This window comes from Oncorhynchus clarkii, unplaced genomic scaffold (assembly GCF_045791955.1).
Source record: "Oncorhynchus clarkii lewisi isolate Uvic-CL-2024 unplaced genomic scaffold, UVic_Ocla_1.0 unplaced_contig_9663_pilon_pilon, whole genome shotgun sequence".
Lineage (NCBI taxonomy): Eukaryota > Metazoa > Chordata > Actinopteri > Salmoniformes > Salmonidae > Oncorhynchus > Oncorhynchus clarkii.
Genome location: NW_027258271.1, coordinates 61460 through 86252, shown reverse-complemented (window position 1 = coordinate 86252; position 24793 = coordinate 61460). Strand labels below are relative to the sequence as shown.

At 45.2% G+C, this 24793-nt stretch overlaps 1 protein-coding gene across 1 annotated transcript in view; it reads left to right on the top strand.

Annotated features, from left to right (window-relative positions):
- Positions 1-379: 379 nt before the first annotated feature.
- The window catches only part of LOC139396414 (PDZ domain-containing protein 2-like), a gene marked incomplete at its 5' end in the record, with an annotated part of 39991 nt that continues 15577 nt past the window's right edge, over positions 380-24793 (top strand). The window contains 10 exons of the mRNA XM_071143452.1: positions 380-473; positions 9555-9655; positions 9990-10158; positions 12005-12220; positions 12398-13107; positions 13510-13654; positions 16184-17543; positions 18581-18684; positions 18763-20434; positions 20646-20763. Of these exons, the coding sequence (XP_070999553.1) occupies positions 380-473; positions 9555-9655; positions 9990-10158; positions 12005-12220; positions 12398-13107; positions 13510-13654; positions 16184-17543; positions 18581-18684; positions 18763-20434; positions 20646-20763 (4689 nt within the window). The remainder of the gene's footprint in view (positions 474-9554; positions 9656-9989; positions 10159-12004; positions 12221-12397; positions 13108-13509; positions 13655-16183; positions 17544-18580; positions 18685-18762; positions 20435-20645; positions 20764-24793) is intronic.

Genomic DNA, 24793 nt, shown 5'->3' with positions numbered 1-24793 from the left:
TGGACTGGCCTGGACTGGACTGGCTTTGACTGGACTGGCCTTGACTGGACTGGCCTTGACTGGACTGGCCTTGACTGGACTGGCCGTGACTGGACTGGCCGTGACTGGACTGGCCTTGACTGGACTGGCCTTGACTGGCCTGGCCTTGACTGGACTGGCCTGGCCTGGCCTGGCCTTGACTTCATTGACATCTGGTGGTTACATTGTGCCAAACACCTGTTGCACAAGGTACACAGTGTGTCATAGGAGTAGTGCTGATCTAGGATCAGGTCTGTCTGGTCCATAATCAGGATCCTTGATCAGCACTAGTGTGAGACTAGGGCCCAGTGGTGAATGTGGTTCAATGAGTGTTTCCTGAACGTTCCTCTCTGTTTTGTTCCTCCAGGTTTCAGAGCAGGAGATGGATGATGTAATCACTAGGTCTTCACACAGAGACAGTCTGAGTAAGGACGGACACGCCTCTCAAACTCTAGGTCTGTCTCTCTCCCCCCCCCCGCACCCTCTCTCTCTGTCTTTCTTCTCTCTCTCACTCTCTTTCTCTCTCTCTCTCTCTCTTTCTCTCTCTCTCTTTCTCGCTTTCTCTCTCTCTCTCTCTCTCTCTCTCTCTCTTCTCTGTCTTTTTTCTCTCTCTCACCTCTTTCTCTCTCACCTCTCTCTCTCTCTTTCTCGCTTTCTCTCTTTCGCTCTTTCTCTCGCTCTCTCTCTCTTACTCTCTCTCTCTCTCTCTCTTTATCTTTCCCTCTCTCTCTCCTCTCTCTCACCTCTTTCTCTCTCTCTCTTTATCTCTCCCTCTCTCTCTCTCCTCTCTCTCACCTCTTTCTCTCTCTCTCTCTTTTATCTCTCTCTCTCTTCTCTCTCACCTCTTTCTCTCTCTCTCTCTATCTCTCTCTCTCTCTTTCTCTCTCTCTCTCTCTTTATCTCTCCCTCTCTCTCTCCTCTCTCTCACCTCTTTCTCTCTCTCTCTCTTTCTCTCTCTTTTTCTCTCTCTCTCTCTTTATCTCTCCCTCTCTCTCTCTCTCCTCTCTCCTCACCTCTTTCTCTCTCTCTCTTTCTCTCACTCTCTCTCTCTTTCCCGCTTTCTCTCTCTCTCTCTCTTTTTCTTCTCTCTCTCTCACCTCTTTCTCTCTCACCTCTCTCTCTCTCTTTCTCGCTTTCTCTCTTTCTCTCTTTTCTCTCGCTCTCTGTCTTTCTCTCTCTCTCTCTCGCCTCTCTCTCACCTCTTTCTCTCTCTCCTCTCTCTCTCTCTCTCTCTTTCTCTCTTTCTTTCTTTCTCTCTTTCTCTCTTTCTTTTTCCCTCTTTCTCTCTACCTCTACTCTCTTTCTCTTTCGCTCTCTGTCTTTCTTCTTTACCTCCTCTCTCTCACATCTGTCCTCTCTCTCGATCGATGAAGAGAGTGTCAATCATTTTTTTAAGAGTCTCAGGGCTCTATATTCGGCTGGTGTTAAGGAGGCACAAGTCTTAAAACACACGTTAGTTTTGCATTTCGTCATGTTTTTATTTATTTATTTATTTATTTCTACCTTTATTTAACCAGGTAGGCTAGTTGAGAACAAGTTCTCATTTACAACTGTGACCTGGCCAAGATAAAGACTGTCGCTCTGGAATTTTGTGCCGGTGAATCTTCTATTTAGAAACATAAAATAAATTGGTTTCCCTCCCATTTCGTTTATTTTGACGAAAAACCAAAAACCAAGCATAGCTTACTCTCCCCTATAATAACAGCTGGTTTTGTAGCATCACATAGGTGTGTTATTTTATGCGTTAGCTAGGCTATCAGTGATCAAGTTTTCGAAGTTAAATACCCAAATTGTATTCATCAGCACTACAACTAGTGGGCCTAATTAACCTCAGGCCACATCATTGCTTACAGGAACTTTGATCAAATCAAATACTCGAGAAGAAGTAGCTGCACAAAGGAGATACAATTAGTGTACAAACATAATGAACTGGTACCTTAAGTGGTCAGATCAATGAAGCTAATACCAAGTCGATCAATGTACAGAGGATATGGAGGTGAACCAGATTATTTTAGATGTATAAAAGATCAATGCTATCGTAAGTGAAGACCAATAAATGATCAACTGCTAGCTAATAACAGGATGATCAAATGGAAGCTATATAGAATACCGATCAATTGGCAGCATCAAATGACATCAATGGGAATGATAGGAAGTGATCATAATCAATGGGAGCTATATCAGGAACCAGTACAATCAACTACGTGGAAGCTGATATAGAGTGAAGTCCCAGATAATGTGGTGATACAGGAAGTACCAGATCAATGTGGAGCTATATACAGGAAGTACCAGATCAATGTAGAGCTATATACAGGAAGTACCAGATCAATGTGGAGCTATATACAGGAAGTACCAGATCAATGTGGAGCTATATACAGGAAGTACCAGATCAATGTGGAGCTATATACAGGAAGTACCAGATCAATGTGGAGCTATATACAGGAAGTACCAGATCAGTGTGGAGCTATATACAGGAATGACCAGATCAATTTAGAGCTATATACAGGAAGTACCAGATCAATGTGGAGCTATATACAGGAAGTACCAGATCAATGTGAAGCTATATACAGGAAGTACCAGATCAATGTGGAGCTATATACAGGAAGTACCAGATCAGTGTAGAACTATATACAGGAAGTACCAGATCAATGTGGAGCTATATACAGGAATTACCAGTACCAGATCAATGTAGAGCTACATACAGGAAGTACCAGTATCAGATCAATGTGGAGCTATATCCAGGAGTACCAGATCAATGTGGAGCTATATACAGGGAGTACCAGTACCAGATCAATGTGGAGATATATACAGGGAGTACCAGTACCAGATCAATGTGGAGCTATATACAGGGAGTACCAGATCAGTGTGGAGCTATATACACAGGAAGTTCCAGTACCAGATCAATGTGCAGAGGTACGAGGTACTTGAGGTAGATATGTACATGAAGGCAGGGTAAAGTGACTAGACATCGGGATAGATAATAATGAGGTATTTGAGGTAGATATGTAGATGAAGGCAGGGTAAAGTGACTAGGCATCAGGATAGATAATAAGGTATTGAGGTAGATATGTAGATGAAGGCAGGGTAAAGTGACTAGGCATCAGGATAGATAATAATAAGGTATTTGAGGTAGATATGTACATGAAGGCAGGGTAAAGTGACTAGGCATCAGGATAGATAATAATAAGGTACTTGAGGTAGATATGTACATGAAGGCAGGGTAAAGTGACTAGACATCAGGATAGATAATAATAAGGTATTTGAGGTAGACATGTATATGAAGGCAGGGTAAAGTGACTAGACATCAGGATAGATAATAATAAGGTATTTGAGGTAGATATGTACATGAAGGCAGGGTAAAGTGACTAGTCATCAGGATAGATAATAATAAGGTATTTGAGGTAGATATGTACATGAAGGCAGGGTAAAGTGACTAGACATCAGGATAGATAATAATAATGTGTTTGATGTTGATACAGTGCCTTCGGAAAGTATTCACAAACCTTGAAAGTGTTCCACATTTTGTTCGGTTACAGCCTCATTTTAAAATGTATTAAATCAGTTTTTACCCTCATCAATTTACACACAAGACCCCATAATGACAAAGCAAAACCTTGATTTATTTATTTTTTGCTCATTTGCTAAAAAACTGAATTATCACCACATACACAAGTATTCAGACCGTTTACTCAGTACTTTGTTGAAGCACCTTTGGCAGTGATTACAGCCTCGAGTCTTCTTGGGTATGACGCTACAAGCTTGGCACACCTGTATTTGGGGAGTTTCTCCCATTCTTCTCTGCAGATCCTTTCAAGCTCTGTCAGGTTGGATGGGGAGCGTCGCTGCACAGCTATTTTCAGGTGTCTCCAAAGATGTTAAATCGGGTTCAAGTCCGTGCTCTGTCTGGGCCACTCAAGGACATTCAGAAATTGCCCTGAAACCACTCCTGTGTTGTCTTGGCTGTGTGCTTAGGGTCGTTGTCCTGTTGGAAGGTGAACCTTCGCCCCAGTCTGAGGTTCTGAGCGCTCTGAAGCAGGTTTTCATCAAGGATCTCTGTTCTTTGCTCCGTTACGTTCACCTGTGTATCGATCCTGACTAGTTTCCCAGTCCCTGCCGCTGAAAAACATCCCCACAGCATGATGCTTCACCATAGGGATGGTGCCAGGTTTCCTCCAGACGTGACGCTTGGCATTCAGGCCATAGAGTTCTATCTTGGTTTCATCAGACCAGAGAATCTTGCTTCTTATGGTCTGTGAGTCTTTAGATGCCTTTTGGCAAACTCCAAGTGGGCTGTCATGTTCCTTTTTACTGAGTAGTGGATTCCATCTGACAACTCCACCATAAAGGCCTGATTGGTGAAGTGCTGCAAAGATGGTTGTCCTTCTGGAAGGTTCTCCCATCTCCACAGAGGAACTCTGGAGCGCTGTCAGAGTTACCATCGGGTTCTTGTACACCTCCCTGACCAAGGCCCTTCTCCCCCGATTTCTCAGTTTGGCTGGGCAGCCAGCTCTAGGAAGAGTCTTGGTGGTTCCAATCTTCTTTAATTTAAGAATGATGGCCACGCGCTGTACTGCAGCACCAGCAGTGCCACCAGAGACTCTGGGTTCGCGCCCAGGCTCTGTCGTAACTGGCCGCGACCGGGAGGTCCGTGGGGCGACGCACAACTGGCCTAGCGTCGTCCGGGTTAGGGAGGGTTTGGCCGGTAGGGATATCCTTGTCTCATCGCGCACCAGCGACTCCTGTGGCGGGCCGGGCGCAGTGCGCGCTAACCAAGGTTGCCAGGCGCACAGTGTTTCCTCCGACACATTGGTGCTGCTGGCTTCCAGGTTGGATGCGCGCTGTGTTTAAGAAGCAGTGCGGCTTGGTTGGGTTGTGTTTCGGGGGACGCATGACTTTCAACCTTTGTCTCTCCCGAGCCCGTACTGGAGTTGTAGCGATGAGACAAGATAGTAGTTACTAACAATTGGATACCACGAAATTGGGGAGAAAAAGGGGTAAAAAAAATGTTTTTAAAGAAACAAAAAAAAAGAATGATGGCCACTGTGTTCTTGGGGACCTTCAATGCTGCAGAAATGTTTTGGTGTATATATAGTATATACAGTCTAATGAGTGTGTATATATAGTATACGTGTGTATATATAGTCTAGTGAGTGTGTATATAGTGTGTATATATTTTTTTATTTTTTTATTTCACCTTTATGTAACCAGGTAGGCAAGTTGAGAACAAGTTCTCATTTACAATTGCGACCTGGCCAAGATAAAGCAAAGCAGTTCAACACATACAACGACACAGAGTTACACATGGAGTAAAACAAACATACAGTCAATAATACAGTATAAACAAGTCTATATACGATGTGAGCAAATGAGGTGAGATAAGGGAGGTAAAGGCAAAAAAAGGCCATGGTGGCAAAGTAAATACAATATAGCAAGTAAAACACTGGAATGGTAGATTTGCAGTGGAAGAATGTGCAAAGTAGAAATAAAAATAATGGGGTGCAAAGGAGCAAAATAAATAAATAAATACAGTAGGGAAAGAGGTAGTTGTTTGGGCCAAATTATAGGTGGGCTATGTACAGGGGCAGTAATCTGTGAGCTGCTCTGACAGTTGGTGCTTAAAGCTAGTGAGGGAGATAAGTGTTTCCAGTTTCAGAGATTTTTGTAGTTCGTTCCAGTCATTGGCAGCAGAGAACTGGAAGGAGAGGCGGCCAAAGAAAAATTGGTTTTGGGGGTGACTAGAGAGATATACCTGCTGGAGCGTGTGCTACAGGTGGGAGATGCTATGGTGACCAGCGAGCTGAGATAAGGGGGGACTTTACCTAGCAGGGTCTTGTAGATGACATGGAGCCAGTGGGTTTGGCGACGAGTATGAAGCGAGGGCCAGCCAACGAGAGCGTACAGGTCGCAATAGTGGGTAGTATATGGGGCTTATAGTGTAGTGAGTGTGTATATATAGTCTAGTGAGTATGTATATAGTGTGTATATATAGTCTAGTGAGTGTGTATATAGTGTGCATATATAGTGTAGTGAGTGTGTATATAGTGTGTATATATATATATAGTGTAGTGAGTGTGTATATAGTGTGTATATAGTCTAGTGAGTGTGTATATATTGTGTATATATAGTGTAGTGAGTGTGTATATATAGTGTAGTGAGTGTGTATATAGTGTAGTGAGTGTGTATATAGTGTGTATATATAGTCTAGTGAGTGTGTATATAGTGTGTATATATAGTGTAGTGAGTGTGTATATAGTGTGTATATATAGTCTAGTGAGTGTGAATATAGTGTGTATATATAGTCTAGTGAGTGTGTATATAGTGTGTATATATAGTGTAGTGAGTTTGCGACGTGTCAGTACAAGATGTAGTCAGTTCAGATAGTTTGGGCACCATTAAATGGTCTACTGAGAGAGCTTTGCCCTCATGCCTTTTCATTATTCACAATTCACATACAGTTGAAGTCGGAAGTTTACATACATTTAGGTTGGAGTCATTAACTCGTTTTTCAACCCCTCCACAAGTTTCTTGTTAACAAACTATAGTTTTGGCAAGTCGGTTAGGACATCTACTTTCATCTACTTTTTAAAGTAATTTTTCAAACAATTGTTTACAGACAGATTATTTAACTTATAATTCACTGTATCTCAATTCCAGTGGGTCAGAAGTTTGCATAGACTAAGTTGACTGTGCCTTTAAACAGCTTGGAAAATTACAGAAAATGATGTCATGGCTTTAGATGCTTCTGATAGGCTAATTGACATCATTTGAGTAAATTGGAGGTGTACCTGTGGATGTATTTCAAGGCCTACCTTCAAACTCAGTGCCTCTTTGCTTGACATCATGGGAAAATAAAAATAAATCAGCCAAGACCTCAGAAAAACAATTGTAGACCTCCTCAAGTCTGGTTCATCCTTGGGAGTAATTTCCAAATCAAATCAAATCAATCCCAGAACAACAGCAAAGGACCTTGTGAGTTACACCAGCTCTGTCAGGAGGAATGGGCCAAAATTCACCAAAATTATTTTGGGAAGCTTGTGGAAGGCTACCCGAAACGTTTGATCCAAGTTAAACAATTTGTAGGCAATGCTACCAAATACTAATTTAGTGTATGTAAACTTCTGTCCCACTGGGAATTTGATGAAAGAAATAAAAGCTGAAATAAATGATTCTCTCTACTATTATTCTGACATTTCACATTCTTAAAATAAATGGTGATCCTAACTGACCTAAAACAGGGAATTTTTACTGGGATTAAATGTCAAGAATTGTGAAAAAACTGAGTTTAAATGTATTTGGCAAAGGTGTATGTAAACTTCTGACTTCAACTGTACCTGCATTTCACTTTTTCATGTAGGCTATCCATCCCCATTTTCAAATAGCGCCCCTTTTCCGATTACCAAAGACAGGCTCCTCCAAACTACTTAATCCTATAATGCCATATCACCTGCAGAGAATCTGGAGAATCTTCCTCGTACATAGGCAGCGATACAATGGACAGAATCCGAGTAATTTGTGATGTGTGAATGTTATTCCTAATGGCATGTAACCCTATGTGTACACAGTTTCTGGCCCAATCCTTTTTATAAATATTGTTGTTAGTTTAACAAACAGATTGATTGTTTTTCGTTTGTTTGATATAAAAAAAACCTGAACTTATTAGAAAGATTCACCGTCCAATGGGGTTGATGGGGAGAACGCAGGCTACATGGCTCGAACCCGATACGATTCCTCGTCTGCTATTTCTGGAGGAGTCCTAATATGACCTGTTAGATGGTTCCATGATGTTTATAAAACATTTGAGATCAGTATAACGGTGGACACTCCCTCTTTCTCTGTATACTGGATCTTTAACCAGCCCCTGTGAACAGTTTGGACGTGCATAAAACCCTCCATTAGTCTGTATTATACGCCCACCAGGAGCAATTATGGTGCCTGGAACTGTATCTAGACATAACCTATTTTAAAACTGTTCCTGGAACTGTATCTAGACATAACCTATTTTAAAACTGTTCCTGGAACTGTATCTAGACAGCATATTTTAAAACTGTTCCTGGAACTGTATCTAGACAGCCTATTTTAAAACTGTTCCTGGAACTGTATCTAGACAGCCTATTTTAAAACTGTTCCTGGAACTGTATCTAGACAGCCTATTTTAAAACTGTTCCTGGAACTGTATCTAGACAGCCTATTTTAAAACTGTTCCTGGAACTGTATTTAGACAGCCTATTTTAAAACTGTTCCTGGAACTGTATCTAGACAGCCTATTTTAAAATGTGCCTGGAACTGTATTTAGACAGCCTATTTTAAAACTGTGCCTGGAACTGTATCTAGACAGCCTATTTTAAAACTGTGCCTGGAACTGTATTTAGACAGCCTATTTTAAAACTGTGCCTGGAACTGTATCTAGACAGCCTATTTTAAAACTGTTCCTGGAACTGTATCTAGACAGCCTATTTTAAAACAAGTAGTTGTTTCATTTTTATTAGAATTTGATGAGAATTATACATTGTCTTTTTAGACCTTAATCAATTTAATATTGCTTAACAACTACATTTGGCATGTCCATGTCCTGACTACAATTTACAGTAGGCCTTAGCCCCTGTAGTTTATCAGTGCAAATGCTACAGCCTACACCGATTACCCGCCCTGTCACGCTCTGTCACGCCCTGTCACGCACTGTCACACCCTGACCCTAGAGAGCTGTTTATTCTCTATGTTGGTTGGGTCGGGGTGGGATTTAGGACTTCCCTGCCACCGATTATGCACCCTGTCACGCCCTGACCCTAGAGAGCTGTTTATTCTCTATGTTGGTTTGGTCGGGGTGGGATTTAGGGTGGGTTATCTAGGGCAATTGTATTTCTATGGGGTCCTGATATGGTTCCCAATCAGAGGCAGCTGTTTATCGTTGTCTCTGATTGGGGATCATGTTTAGGCAGCCATTTTCCCATTGTGCTTTGTGGGATCTTATTATTAGCGTCACGTTTCGGTTGTTCGTTTTGTTTTGTTCTTTGAAGTTTTAATTTCTAAAATAAAGGATGGATAACATACCACGCTGCATCTTGGTCTACTCCTTATGACGAACGTCACACACCCCTTACACTTTTAATACTTATTCTTTTATTAAAACTTCTTTAAGCATTATTGGTTAAGTGCTTGTAAAGTAAAGCATTTCACTAAGTTCTACACCTGTTGTATTCGGCGCATGTGACAAATAAAATTAGATTCAATTTTATTTTATTTGAAATACACAACTTGAAGCAACCACATATTTACCCATGGAACACGTTCTGATTGGCCAGTGAGGGGCCAAGCCTCGACCCACCCACAACTTGTTGTGTTTCACCGCTTGCTACTGTGCCCATAATTCTGGTTGTGAAAATAGCCAAAATATTTCTTACACACCCCCAAACCTATATTTCTTATCGCCAGCGCTTAGAAGTGCTTACCTGGTATCATAGTCTGTTGTGATATCTATATTGGAGTCAGGTTGTTGAGTGAATGGGATTCTAGTCTAACCTGTTTCCTCTGACCTCTAGGCATGCCTTCTAAGAGCCCCTCCCTCACAGTGAAGGCCAAACAGGCAGATGGCTCTTCCCTCAGCTGGACCATGAAGAGGTTCCTGGAGCCCGCCAGCAGGGTATGCCATACATTACACACAACAATCAATATATCAATCAATCGATCTATCAGTACATGAACCAATCAATCAATCAATCGATCGATCACCAGTCAATGTCCATTCACTATTGTTAGGAATCACCGATGTTTTTGCAGCTGAATCATATTGGGTTGAGACAATACCTTGTCCTAATCTATTCTTCCTCTTCAGCAGAGTTCCGAAAGCTCTCAGACTCTCATTAGATTCATAGGATAAATGGGGGTAAATGGAACACTCAAGGCTTTGAGTCTTCCTTCTTACACGAATGTAGGTGTTCCTCTTGCTTTAATGTAATCTCTCTCTTTCTGAGCAGCAAGGGTCTCTGAGTTCGGAGGCGGAGCTATCTCAGTACTTTTCCCAGGAAGTAACCAGTCATTCGTCGCTGTCGGAAACCACTGCGATGGGATCCAGTGATGACGACATGCTCCACCACAGGAGCTGTAACACCTCAATAGACGACACCCCCGCCACTCAGCCACATGGTACAGTCCATTTCCCCTATTCCACATCCAAATGGTATATGAAAAAGAGTGCCACCAACTGATAGTGGTCTCAGTAAGAGGTGCCGGTTTAGATCTAGCTACAACTGTCCTGGTTTAGATCTAGCTACAACAGTCCTGGTTTAGATCTAGCTACAACTGTCCTGGTTTAGATCTAGCTACAACAGTCCTGGTTTAGATCTAGCTACAACTGTCCTGGTTTAGATCTAGCTACAACTGTCCTGGTTTAGATCTAGCTACAACTGTCCTGGTTTAGATCTAGCTACAACTGTCCTGGTTTAGATCTAGCTACAACTGTCCTGGTTTAGATCTAGCTACAACAGTCCTGGTTTAGATCTAGCTACAACAGTCCTGGTTTAGATCTAGCTACAACAGTCCTGGTTTAGATCTAGCTACAACTGACCTGGTTTAGATCTAGCTACAACAGTCCTGGTTTAGATCTAGCTACAACTGTCCTGGTTTAGATCTAGCTACAACAGTCCTGGTTTAGATCTAGCTACAACAGTCCTGGTTTAGATCTAGCTACAACTGTCCTGGTTTAGATCTAGCTACAACTGTCCTGGTTTAGATCTAGCTACAACTGTCCTGGTTTAGATCTAGCTACAACAGTCCTGGTTTAGATCTAGCTACAACAGTCCTGGTTTAGATCTAGCTACAACAGTCCTGGTTTAGATCTAGCTACAACAGTCCTGGTTTAGATCTAGCTACAACTGTCCTGGTTTAGATCCAGCTACAACAGTCCCGGTGCCTCTGTTAGAAGGCATGGTAATGACTAGTAGGAAACAGATGTACAAAACACACTTTATTACACACACATTAACAGACACACACACACACACACACACACACATACACATACACACACTCACTGGTCAGTGACCTACAGACGGAAGGCTTGTCCATGGGAAGAAGGAAAAGGTTCAGTTGGCTAGCGGTCCAACTGTGTGATGTTCCCGGGCAGAGGTTAATGAGAGAGCTGCCTGCTGGAGACTGAGTCCAGGGACAGAAGTAAGGGGGTTTGAAAACCACCAGGTAAGGCCTGTGATTGGTTCACCCCACGATGTGATAAGGGCCCCTAGCAACCCCCTTAGCAATGGAGTGGCCAGGACCAGAGGTGTGAACGACCGGGAGATGGTAGTCTCTGCTGGGGCTAGAGAGTCCCCAAGTTAGTCTCTAACTGCCAGGACCAGAGGTGAGATGGTAGCCTCTGCTGGGGCTAGAGAGTCCCCAAGTTAGTCTCTAACTGCCAGGACCAGAGGTGAGATGGTAGCCTCTGCTGGGGCTAGAGAGTCCCCAAGTTAGTCTCTTAACTGCCAGGACCAGAGGTGAGATGGTAGCCTCTGCTGGGGCTAGAGAGTCCCCAAGTTAGTCTCTAACTGCCAGGACCAGAGGTGAGATGGTAGCCTCTGCTGGGGCTAGAGAGTCCCCAAGTTAGTCTCTAACTGCCAGGACCAGAGGTGAGATGGTAGCCTCTGCTTGGGCTAGAGAGTCCCCAAGTTAGCCTCTAACTGCCAGGACCAGAGGTGAGATGGTAGTCTCTGCTGTGGCTAGAGAGTCCCCAAGTTAGCCTCTAACTGCCAGGACCAGAGGTGAGATGGTAGTCTCTGCTGGGGCTAGAGAGTCCTCAAGTTAGTCTCTTAACTGCCAGGACCAGAGAGAGGGTTTTTCTGCAGAACAGTTTACTAATGTTGTGTTATAGTATAGCTATAAGAACCATACATCAATCTAATCAGCAGCTGGGTAAACCAGCATTATGTTTTCCTGAAACCATTGATGTTCATGTTCAGTTTCACCTGACATCTCTGTCTCTGTCTTCCTCTGGTGGCAGGGTTAAAAGATGCCTCTGGTGTAGGAGTGGAGGTCAGCGTGGAGGTCAGAACAGATGATAAGGCTCCCGGTGTCCCGGTGTTAAACCGGCCAGTGGAGACCACCCAGCGCCAGACCAGCGTGTGTAGTCCTGGTAGCAACTCCGTCCGCAGTCCACTGCTCCGACAGAGACGAGTCATCTGCCGTGACGATGAGGTCAGCGATGATGAAGATGCTGGTGAGGATATGATGGAGATACCGTGTTGGTCAAAAATGTTATGTTTTCTGTCTTTTATGAGACTTATTGGGATCAGCAAGTCAGTTCCTGTACAATATCTGGATGTGTGTTAAACCCTCTCCTTTCATTCGCTCTCTCTCTCTCTTTCTCTCTCTCTCTCTATTCTTCTTTGTCTAGTTACCCTGCCCTTCCGCCAGGTCGCTGGTCGTGTTCCCGCCATGGGGGTGGTTGCTGACTCTGGCATCATGATCTCTACGTCATCAGTGGAGTTGGACGAGGAGAGTGAAGGCCCACATATCCTGCTTCATAGTAATTCTCTGGAGTCACAGGAAGGGGTCGGTTTCGTTCCTTCCTCCGGCGCAGAATCGCCCTTCATGCCTATCCGCCAGTCGGACCACCACCAGACCCCCGGGGGAGGAGGAGGGTCTTTCCCCACGACAGGCCCCAGTAACCTGGGTGTGAGGATGGACTCTCAGGGCCCCCTGGAGCCCAAGCACTCCCCTAAGCTGGAACACAAGGCTGTGACACGCGTCAAGAGTATGCTGAGCATCGAGGCCCCGCCCATCCAGCCAACCAATCAGCAGAACCAGAACCAGAGAACCAAAGGAGAGGAGTCTCCGACCTCCTCATCCTCCCAGTCTCTGGCCCCTCAGCCTGGGGTAGGTTCCAGCCACTCCCTGGGACGGCCTGGTTGTAACCCCAACCTCCTCTGTAAGAAGGGCGAGGCCTGCAGCGAGTTGGCGGGGGAGGAGCCAGCTCACTGCACCATCGACAAGGTGGTCCTGAGGAGGAGTGAGGAGGAGTCCTTCGGTCTGGACCTGGAGATCAGATCCTCTCCTCTGAAGGTGGTGATCACTGGATTGAGGATTGGAGGAGCGGCCGAGAGAGTACGTTGTTTTTCCCGGCCTGGAATCCAAACTGTTATTTCACCATATCAGTTTTGGATTCCAGGCTAATGTCTACAGTACACAGACATCACAAATCGTGCATGTTAACACTGGTACCAGGAGTTAATCAAAAGTCAATCAGCCAGGCAATATGTACCTAACTGCAGTACACTGATAAAATCAGCCAGACAATATGTATCTAACTGCAGTACACTGATAAAATCAGCCAGTATACAATCGTACGTCCTCAATAAAACTATTAAGCTGGCCGCCTGTTCCTTGCCCTAATGTCTTCATCCTTCTTTACAAAACTTTGCTTTGTTTGATCCTCTCCACCGTCCCCTTTTGATGACCTCATACACGGTACCTTTTGAGATGTGACACTTTATGGCCTGGTTGCAGGAATCCCGGGGCAGGATGTGTGTGGGAGACGAGATCGTGTCGATTGGGGACACGCCCACGTGCTCCTCGTCCTATCACGACATCTGTGAGCTCATGCACAACCTTCCCGTGACCCTCGCGCTGGAGGTCAAAAGGCCCATGTCAGGTGAGTCTATGCGTCCTCCTGCAGACCTGTGATTTGACGTTACACCTCCACATAAGACCTGTCATGCGATGACATCTGTGTTATTAAAAACAGCTCATCACAACCGCCTTTTCCAGTTTCTTTATAACTTACATTACACTAAAGCTTGAAACATTACAAATGTTGACCCAGATAGCATGAAAGGGGTTTTCATGCCAGTCAGTATTCTGACAGTGGGCATAATCTGTAATATCATGTTATGTCATCCCTATGACAGCATTATAACAACCAGGGCTCTTGAACTGTTTCCAACCTGAATACTAACTAAAATAACATAACAAATATATATATATTTTTTTTAAACAACTGTCCAGCACTCATGAGCTCACCTGGAGTGATCAGAGACTCTCCACCTGTGGTGACTAAAACATGCAAAATAACCGTCTGTTCTTTCTTCTTCCTTGAAGTAATCATTGATAATGCACAAATTGATGGATGTGAGCAAGGCTGTGACCGTCACATAGCTCTCCACCTATCCAATCACTATCAGATCGACATCAAGACAAGGGAAGGGAGGAATAAAAGGAAGATTTAACTTATTTAATTATAAGGATGGATCACTTGAATGATAAAACCCTAGTTCGAAAAAAACAAGATGAAACTTGACCAAACTATCCCTATAAAGGATCCTTAACTACCGCCACTCACTAGTCACTAAGAGCACAGTCTGTCTTCCTGTTGCCCCTTCCATCTTCCCCTAATGCTGCCTTCCCTAAGACATAGGACCTCAGCAGTCTGCCCTCTGCTGGCAGAACCCTAACCCTGCACCCCAAAGGGAACAGCACGCTGCTGGCTTTGTATCCATGGTGACTATCCATTTATTTACCTCAGTAGCTGACCAGTAGTTGACCAGTAGTGACCAGTAGTTGACTAGTAGTTGACCAGTAGTGACCAGTAGTTGACTAGTAGTTGACCAGTAGTGACCAGTAGTTGACCAGTAGTGACCAGTAGTTGACCAGTAGTGACCAGTAGTGACCAGTAGTTGACCAGTAGTGACCAGTAGTTTACCAGTAGGTGACCAGTAGTGACCAGTAGTTGACCAGTAGTGACCAGTAGTTGACCAGTAGTGACCAGTAGTTGACCAAGGGTTGCAAAATTCCACTAACTTTCCCAAAATTCCCAGAAATCCTGGTTTGAGGATTCTGGACTTCCTGTTTATTTCCTCCAGATTCCGGGAATTTTCCAGCCAGGATTTCTGGGAAATCAGGGAATGTCAGGAACGTTGCCGGAATTTAACTAAACCTACCAGTAGTAGATCCGTAGAAGTTCGTAGAAGTCCCCCCGCTGCCACATGTCTTGTTAGCTAGCATGAGCTGACATTAGATTTTGCATAGCTTTTTTGTTGTTGTTTTTGTTGTTATTTTGTTGCTTATTGGTTACTGTCTTTCTGTAACCACACCGTTTACCTCCCTGTTAGTGAGCATTTCTCCTTTGCCAAGATAATCAATTCAGACAGGGGTGGCATATCAAGAAGCTGATTAAACACAGGTGGATAATTACATAGGTGCACCTTGTAGATGGGATGATAGCCTCGGCACTCACAACAACAACAACAACAACTAACCTAATCTGAAGAAGAGTAGCCTAACTGTGTGTGCCTAATATTCTGTCTGTCTGCCTGTGTGTCAATTGTCTGCCTGTCTCTCTGTGGGAAGTGTGGAGATCAAACCACCCTCTTCTTTGTAAAGCATGACGCTATACAATAACAGTGTATTTGTCACCCATTGCATTCATCATTTTTTAACTTAATGCACAACAGACCAAGCCTGGAATCCAAATTGATGCTCTGTGAAATCATGGTGAGCACAGCTTTCAGTCTGGTTTAACCAGGCTACAACAGACTTGCTTCTGCTGGGCTGTAGACCGAACAAGGGGCTGCTGGTTCGATCCACAAAATCCTTTCCACATCAGATTTGAGGAATTTGTCATTTGATCCGAGAGCTTTTCCAAAGCCTTTTTAGATATTGGGAATCCAGGTCAGTGGAAATGCGCTGGCGTCAAAGGAATGTTGATTTGTAAAACAGATTCAGTATGTCAACTTACTTCCTGGTATGTCTGACGTTATTGGTGCATTCGGTCACGTGATTAGTATTATTGAATGTGCCATTAAATACTGACGTCCCATTGCTCATTTCTCAACTCTCTCATATCTGGTTCAAAGTGGCTTGATTACATGAGGTTGCTGAAATAAATGTCTCGTTCAGTTGAAGAATGAAAGTACATTCTGGACAGAATGAGTATAGTACTTGTTATTTTATGTGAAGAGTTGATTTCAAAACATGTGTTTTGTTTTAACATGTTGCTAAATTGCACTTTAGTAAAATGTAATTACTAGAATAATGTTCTCCATGTTGTTTCTGTATGAATTACAGTGTTAGGCTTACTACACTGTAGGTATACAGTGTAGATATAAGAGCAATTTAACATTAAGTGTCACACAACTAAAACCTGACTGCCTCTGAAGTAATTAATTAATCTCTCCTCGTACAGCTGTAGATCGCCTGTCCAGCCTCATGATGTCATCGGGGAGTTGTGATGTCATGGGTCCCTCCAATGGGGGGGCTCCAAATCCAGGAAGTCCCTCCTCCTCCTCACCGACCAATCACAATCCCAAACCCACAACCCCAATCAACCACAACCACAGCAATGATATACCGGTCACCTACATTGATGACGTCATGACCAGACTAAGCTCCTCCGATGTAAAGAGCGCCCTCTCTTCCAATACCCTCAAAGCCCCTTCAGAAGCACAACGTACTGAGCCTATGGCCTGTAAGTCAGCTGTAGACAGCAAGGCCCTGCCAGAGAATGAGAAAAGCAGAGTTCAGACTCCTCCAGCATTGCCCAGTCAATTGGATTTCTCTGTCTTGGACTCTGGAAAGAAATGCTGCCTCATGCCTGTGGGTAAAACATTCTTGAACAATTACTCCAGAAACTTTAGCAGTAATCTCACAGACGAGGGAATGAACGCTCTTTCAAATAGGGTGGAGAGCGATTCGAACTGCAACATGTACGACATGGTTGGCGGCAGTGATTCGGAGAGCGAAGACACCGCCACCGACAACAGCCGTGGCGCTGCCGGCGATAACAAACCGGCGAGCCGCAGTGTCGGCGCTGAGCCCCAGGACACGGATTCTGATGAGAAGGAAGTGGAGATTTGTTACAGTGAGGCCCAGCGGCCCAGCACTCTGAGTCAGGCAGCGCTGACTCACCTAACAGATGGGCCATTGTCTCCACAGCTCCATATCTCTATCTCTGGCTCTGACGGCAGCCACAGTACAAAGGAGACTAGGCCCTTTGATGTAGCACTAGACTCTGCTGCTTCCTCCTCCTCCACTGTCACTACTACTTCAGCGGCCTCCCAGCAAAACGAAGACTGCTCTGTTGTAACAACCCAATCCAACCCCAATCAGAAACCATTCCCCTCACTGTCTCAGGGTCTGCCTGCCTCTGGCTCTCTATCCTCAGGTGCCTTTCTGGCTGTGGAGGCCAAAGGTTCCCCTTGCCAAGAAATGCCCCGCCAGTCTTCCAACGACACAGATTCTGTGCCCACTACAAGCCCTGCAGGGCCTTCAGAAAGTGGTGTCAACAGGGTTTGTGACACTGTTATAACACATCCAATAAAACCCGGCCATGCTCCTTCATTAAGCGTCTGCACTACCCCCATTGCAGCGGCTAGCCACAACATCGCGCGACAGAGTCAGGAGAGGTCAGCCCGACTCCGTGCAAACGTTTCACCGGCTGCGGCTTTAGGAAAACTATCTAACACACAATCGTCATCATCCCACTCAACGGTGGGGGAGGCAAATCCCTCCAACTATAGCAATGTCTGGTCAGGCGCATCTAAACCATTGTCAACATCGCTAACAACAAGAGACAGTCAGAGAGAGAAAGTTCCCTCGTCAATATCGCTGACAACAAGAGACAGGGAGAGAGAGAAAGTTCCCTCGTCAATATTGCTAACAACAAGAGACAGGGAGAGAGAGAAAGTTCCCTCGTCACCATCGCTAACAACAAGAGACAGGGAGAGAGAGAAAGTTCCCTCATCAACATCGCTAACAACAAGAGACAGTGAGAGAGAGAAAGTTCCCTCATCAACATCGCTAACAACAAGAGACAGTGAGAGAGAGAAAGTTCCCTCGTCAACATCGCTAACAACAAGAGACAGTGAGAAAGAGAAAGTTCCCTCGTCAATATCGCTAACAACAAGAGACAGGGAGAGAGAGAAAGTTCCCTTGTCAATATCGCTAACAACAAGAGACAGGGAGAGAGAGAAAGTTCCCTCGTCGACATCGCCAACAACAAGAGACAGGGAGAGAGAGAAAGTTCCCTCGTCAACATCGCTAACAACAAGAGACAGTGATAGAGAGAAGGTTCCCTCGTCAACATCGCCAACAACAAGAGACAGGGAGAGAGAGAAAGTTCCCTCGTCAACATCGCTAACAACAAGAGACAGTGAGAGAGAGAAAGTTCCCTCGTCAACATCGCTAACAACAAGAGACAGGGAGAGAGAGAAAGTTCCCTCGTCAACATCGCTAACAACAAGAGACAGGGAGAGAGAGAAAGTTCCTTCGTCAATATCGCAAGAGACAGTAAAACATCGCTAACAACAAGAGACAGTGAGAGAGAGAAAGTTCCCTCGTCAACATCGCTAACAACAAGAGACAGGGAGAGAGAGAAAGTTCCCTCGTCAACATCGCTAACAACAAGAGACAGGGAGAGAGAGAACGTTCCCTCGTCAATATCGCCAACAACAAGAGACAGTGAGAGAGAGAAAGTTCCCTTGTCAACATCGCTAACAACAAGAGACAGTGAGAGAGAGAAAGTTCCCTCGTCAACATCGCTAACAACAAGAGACAGGGAGAGAGAGAAAGTTCCCTCGTCAACATCGCTAACAACAAGAGACAGGGAGAGAGAGAAAGTTCCCTTAACATCCCTGGACCTCAGGTTGGTCCAGAATAACCCTAATAGTCCCTCTCTCAGGACATCCGGTCCCAAATCAGTCAACAACATTTCAACAGACAGTCCTCTATCCAGCAGTAGCAGCAGGCTCAGAGTCAATGACAAAGTCCAGAAGACCAGCAGCACTGCACCCAAAATGAAGGGGCTCAACATCAAGAGTAAAACCAAACCCCAGGAGCAACTTTCCCCAAAACCAGCCAGAGCAGAAAGTCCGTCGGTTCTGAGGAAAGCCAACAACACTTCTCCGCTCCAGTCCCCCAAACTGCAAGCCAAGAAGGTGGGCTCCCCACTGCAAACCAGGAACGTGGATTCCCCTCTGCTTACCAGAAAGGCAGCCGTAACCAGCAGCCTAAAAAGTAAACAGCAAGACCGGAGCAGCAGTAGTAGTAGCCCTGCCACACCCATAACAGATGGAGGCCAGGACAACCCCACAACCACTACTACGCCAGAACCAATCAGCCAATCACAATCAACTACCAAGATGAAGGTAGAGGAGCAACGTCTACACAAAGAGGTGGAGCAAGGGATTTTGGTGGTGGCCAAGTCAAAAGAACGACCAGAGCCAGTCCAAACTACCCAGAGGACCTTCATCGAGGTGCGACTCTCATCCTCATCTCCCTCCTCCACGCCTACACCAGTTCTGGCACCAAAGGAAGTTGTGTATTCAAACGATTACTCAATTCCTCATACCAAAAATGTTACTCAACACAAGGATCAGGTCAATGGAAATCCAGTAGAGACCAGTCTATGGTCAGGAACCCCTGCAACCCCTGGCTCGGTGTGTAATCTTGAAAAAGTCAACAACACTACCAGTGAATCAGCAGTGAACTCAATAGTCCTAGAATCCGTAGATGGGGTTCCTTTGCCTATGAGCAATGGTCCCATAGACATCTCTCACATGAACTGTAGTATAACAGAGACGGATGAAACTGAGAGCCTCAAAGCAAACAAGTCCAAACTGAAGGCGATGGAGCGTCGTAGTTTCTCCACAGACAACAGCGTCTCAGGGGACCCAAACCCCTTCTCTGTCCGCCAGAGGATCAAGTCCTTTGAGAACCTGGCCAGCTTCGACAAGCCAGTGCTCAAATGCATCGACATCCAGTCCTTTGCTCAGTCCTATGCTCTGACAGCAACGTTGAAGCCGCCTCTCAACCGGAGACTGTCTGGCTACATGTCTGGATCGGTAAGCTCCATAGACTGTCGTTCGCTACGAAGGAGCTTCAGTTCGTGCATCGACAACTTCAACGCATTAACCCCCTTGACCCCAATGTCGCCTCAGCTTCGCAAGTCACCGTCGAGCCTGACCCTCACAAACTTTGACCTGTTGACGCAAAGCTGCAGCACTAGCGAAGCTCCCCTCGGACATATCCAGGACCAACTTGGAGATGGAGAAAGTCCCAGAATCTCCCCAGGAGTTGTAACCCTAACCCCTCAGACGCCTCCGGTGATGCGGAGTCGCCAGGCCCGAGGTCATGCCAACCTGTCCCGGTCCAGACTGAGGGAGCTCAGGGCCCTTAGCATGCCCGACCTGGACAAGCTCTGCACCGATGACTTCTCCAGCGACCCAGGGACCAACGCCACCATTAAGACGGCGCTGGAGATACACCCAGCCAGGCCCACAGAGGTCGTTCAGAACCAAACAGGGGGCTGTTCCCCGCCTCCTAACCCCACCGGGATGCACCCGACCAGGGCCAGCTGGGCGGATACCGGGGCCAGCCTGGACCCCATTCAGAGGAAAACCAACTGTCAGCAGGCAGATATTCAGAACTGGTCCATCAGGTAAGTGCGAACACCAACCCTGTCTATACTATTTCTACAATAGGATTCAAATATACAATACGTAAATCCTCCAAAGGTTGTAGACAGACAGACACACAGAGACACACGCACACTCACACACAGAGACAGACGCACTCACTCACACACACACAGACACACGAGTAAAGCAGTAGGTCACAGCCCATATTGGAATGGTCTGTTTCCTCTGCAGTTTGACAGTGCTGGCTGGCTCTCCGGTGGAGCAGAGTAAGCTGCAGGCGGTCCTGGCCTCCGTGACCACCAAGACAGACGTGTTGGCACTGCTACAGGAGGCCAAGGCTCTCTCTGAGGTAACCGGTAACACACACCAACACACACACAACTTTGTCTAATGATTTGTTCCCTGCCATACACTCAGCCATACACCCAGCCATACACCCAGCCATACACTCAGCCATACACCCAGCCATACACCCAGCCATACACTCAGCCATACATTCAGCCATACATTCAGCCATACATTCAGCCATACACTCAGCCATACACTCAGCCATAAAGTCATCCATAAAGTCAGCCATGCACTCAGTCATACACTCAGCCATAAAGTCAGCCATAAATTCAGCCATAAAGTCAGCCATGCACTCAGTCATACACTCAGCCATAAAGTCAGCCATAAAGTCAGCCATACTCTCAGCCATACACTCAGCCATAAAGTTAGCCATAAAGTCAGCCATACACTCAGCCATAAAGTCAGCCATAAAGTCAGCCATTAAGTCAGCTATTAAGTCAGCCATTAAGTCAGCCATACACTCAGCCATGCACTCAGCCATACACTCAGCTATACACTCAGCCATACACTCAGTTTTACACACTGCATATTGAAGTTTCCCTTCATGCTTTCTCAAAGAAATCCCATATGATGCTGACAGGGCCCTTTCTCTTAACTCTCTCCTCCCTGTCTCTCCTCCCTGACCAGCTGTCTCTCCTCCCTGACCACCTGTCTCTCCCCCCTGACCACCAGTATCTCCTCCCTTCATAATCCATTCACCCAGTTCAATGTAACATCTATAGGTTTAGGCTGTTAATGATACATGCATTTTTCCTATACCCATCATGATGTTGCTACAACCTAGCCTACAGTGGTTCGACCTTTAAAAGTTGCAGCGTACTGCAGCACAGCTTGCGTAGTGCCGCAGAATTCTATGGCACGTTATTTAAGTGCCAACCACTGGTACCATTATTGCTAGTTAGTGCTAGTTTGACCACCAGAGGGCGTCTTTGAGAAGCATTTGATAGTCTTCAATAGTGGCTGTACTAGAGAATTTAAAACGTTTTTTTGTAAGAACTGATTTTAAGAAATTTTGCTTGATTAATTTGACTAATATTATGGTGTTTCTATTCCAAGAACAACGAAAAACCCTCTGGGTTTCCGTTAGGATGGAATGGAAAATATGGCGCTGTACAACGTGACGGTCGGGAGTAGGCTACAGTACTGGGATATTTAGCCAAAGAATCCCCGTGATGTCCGGGCACGCGGGAGACTGGGGTTCAATTCCTTGACGGGGAGGAAGGAGTAGGCTGTCCTTGTAAATAAGAATTTGTTCTTAACTGACTTGCCTAGTTAAATATAAGTTACACTAAGGGAATAACATTTCTACACCCTAATTGTATAACTGTAGTCTAACCAATACCCAAATGGAGATTAAGTGAAAATAAAACATCTAATTCATTTATCAAGACCAGTCCCCATTGATTTATCAAGACCAGTCCCCATTGATTTATCAAGACAAGTCCCCATTAATTTATCAAGACCAGTCCCCATGCTTGTCTCAAAGCAGTGTGAAACGGTGCTAAAATAGTTGTAAGCTTTTGCTTCGAATCCTGTTGCTTCTAACTTCAATATGCTCTTTAAATAAATGAGACCGACACCACTTTTAACAGCACATTACTCAACACTAACGAGACTCATGTCGCCTATGGTAGGCCTACAGTATATCGAAAAATATGATGTGACTCAGCCGGCACGGGTATCAAACCTGCATCTGTAGCAACGCATTTTGCATTGCGGTGACTTAGACAGCTGCGCCACTGGGGAGACCCCATCCACTGGGGAGGCCCCATCCACAAAGTATCAAAATACAGAGAGGTGTTGGTAAAGGTATATTGTCCTGCTACCAGCCCATAATGGGATATTATTATACTGTACATGTTGTCCAGGTCAGGATAACCAAAATATGTCTTTATTAAAGACTATCAGAAATAATTTTGGTACTATTTTGATCCAAAGCCATGAATGAGTGAGTCACTCAGCTTTATGTAGGTGTCGGGCTATATGATTGAGTGACTCAGCTTTATGTAGGTGCCTGGCTATATGATTGAGTGACTCAGCTTTAAGTAGGTGCTGGGCTACATGATTGAGTCACTCAGCTTTATGTAGGTGCTGGGCTATATGACTGAGTCACTCAGATTTATGTAGGTGCTGGGCTATATGACTGAGTCACTCAGATTTATTTAGGTGCTGAGGCTATATGACTGAGTCACTCAGCTTTATGTAGTTGCAGGGGCTATATGACTGTGCCATCCACTTGATAATATATAACAATATTTTTGATGTAATTTTTATTTTAAAAATTAAACGAAAGTGAGCAATTGTAATCTGAATAAAGGCCAAAACATTTATTTCTGTTTTTAGAGGGAGAGAAACGCTGGGCCAATTGTGCGCCGCCCTATGGGACTCCCAATCATGGTCGGATGTGATACATAATAATAATAATAAGGATTTTTGTTGTATGATTTGTTTTGTCATTTCTGGTGAATTAAACTGAAATTGCAACCAATCATTTGCCATTTGCCGTGACACTTAGAGCTAAACGTTGTCATGAAAAGACAGATTTTTGGAATGTCCCATGGCCTTACAAACACTGCTATAGCTCTGCCACCTTCCACTGCAGATGGAATGTCCCCTGGTCTGACAAACACTGCTATAGCTCTGCCACCTTCCACTGCAGATGGAATGTCCCATGGCCTGACAAACACTGATATAGCTCTGCCACCTTCCACTGCAGATGGAATGTCCCCTGGTCTGATAGACACTGCTGTAGCTCTGCCACCTTCCACCGCAGATGGAATGTCCCCTGGTCTGATAAACACTGCTATAGCTGTGCCACCTTCCACCGCAGATGGAATGTCCCCTGGCCTGACAAACACTGCTATAGCTCTGCCACCTTCCACCGCAGATGGAATGTCCCCTGGCCTGACAAACACTGCTATAGCTCTGCCACCTTCCACTGCAGATGGAATGTCCCCTGGTCTGATAAACACTGCTATAGCTCTGCCACCTTCCACTGCAGATAGAATGTCCCCTGGTCTGATAAACACTGCTATAGCTCTGCCACCTTCCACTGCAGATGGAATGTCCCCTGGTCTGATAAACACTGCTGTAGCTCTGCCACCTTCCACTGCAGATGCGGAAGGCCCATTTCTGTGGGGGCGTGTCCATCATTTATTGATATTACTTTAATAAAATATTTCAGTTGGGTTTATTACTTCATTATTTAATTCCTTAAAGTCATCATCTCATCTCTGCTGAGGCAGTAGCAGCCGGCCAGCCAGCCAGACAACCATGTAATGTTATGTCTGTGCTCCCCATTGATTGATCCTATTTAGCTAGGCTACTAGCTATGCTGCAGAGCTGTCTGACCAAATCGTTTTAGTAGCTACCTCATCAACTGTCCCTATCCCTCTCTTGTGTTGTGTTGATTCCTCTCTCATGTGGTCTGTGTGTATCCGCTTCTATCCTGGGCCGTTAATGAACAAGTGCCATGGATCATGGTCATTGTAGTTAATTACCACGTTTTCTGCGCTGAACTAGGTTGAGTATTTGCCTAATGAAAACTACTCATTTCTATTGTGAATGATTTGATTTCTCTCTAGAACTCACCAAAAAACGGAAGTAGTTGTCAATAATCCCACCTGCCCTCCCGAGTGGCCCAGTGGTCTAAGACATTGCATCACAGTGCTAGCTGTGTCACTAGAAATCCTGGTTTGAGTCCAGGCTCGGTCGTAGCTGGCCGCGACAGGGAGACCCATGGAGCGGTGCACAATTGGCCTGAGTTGTCCTGGTTAAGGGAGGGTTTGGTCGGCAGGGATGTTCCTGTCCCAATGCACACTAGCGACTCCTGTGGTGGGCCGGACTAGGTGTACAGTGTTTCCTCCGACACATTGGTGCGGCTGGCTTCCGGGTTAAGCAGGCGTTGTGTCAAGAAGCTGTGTGGCTTGGCTGGATTGTGTTTCAGAGGATGCACGGGAGTTGCAGCGATGGGACAAGACTAACTTCCAATTGGATAATGAAAAAAAAGAATCCCCCCCAACATTGTATTT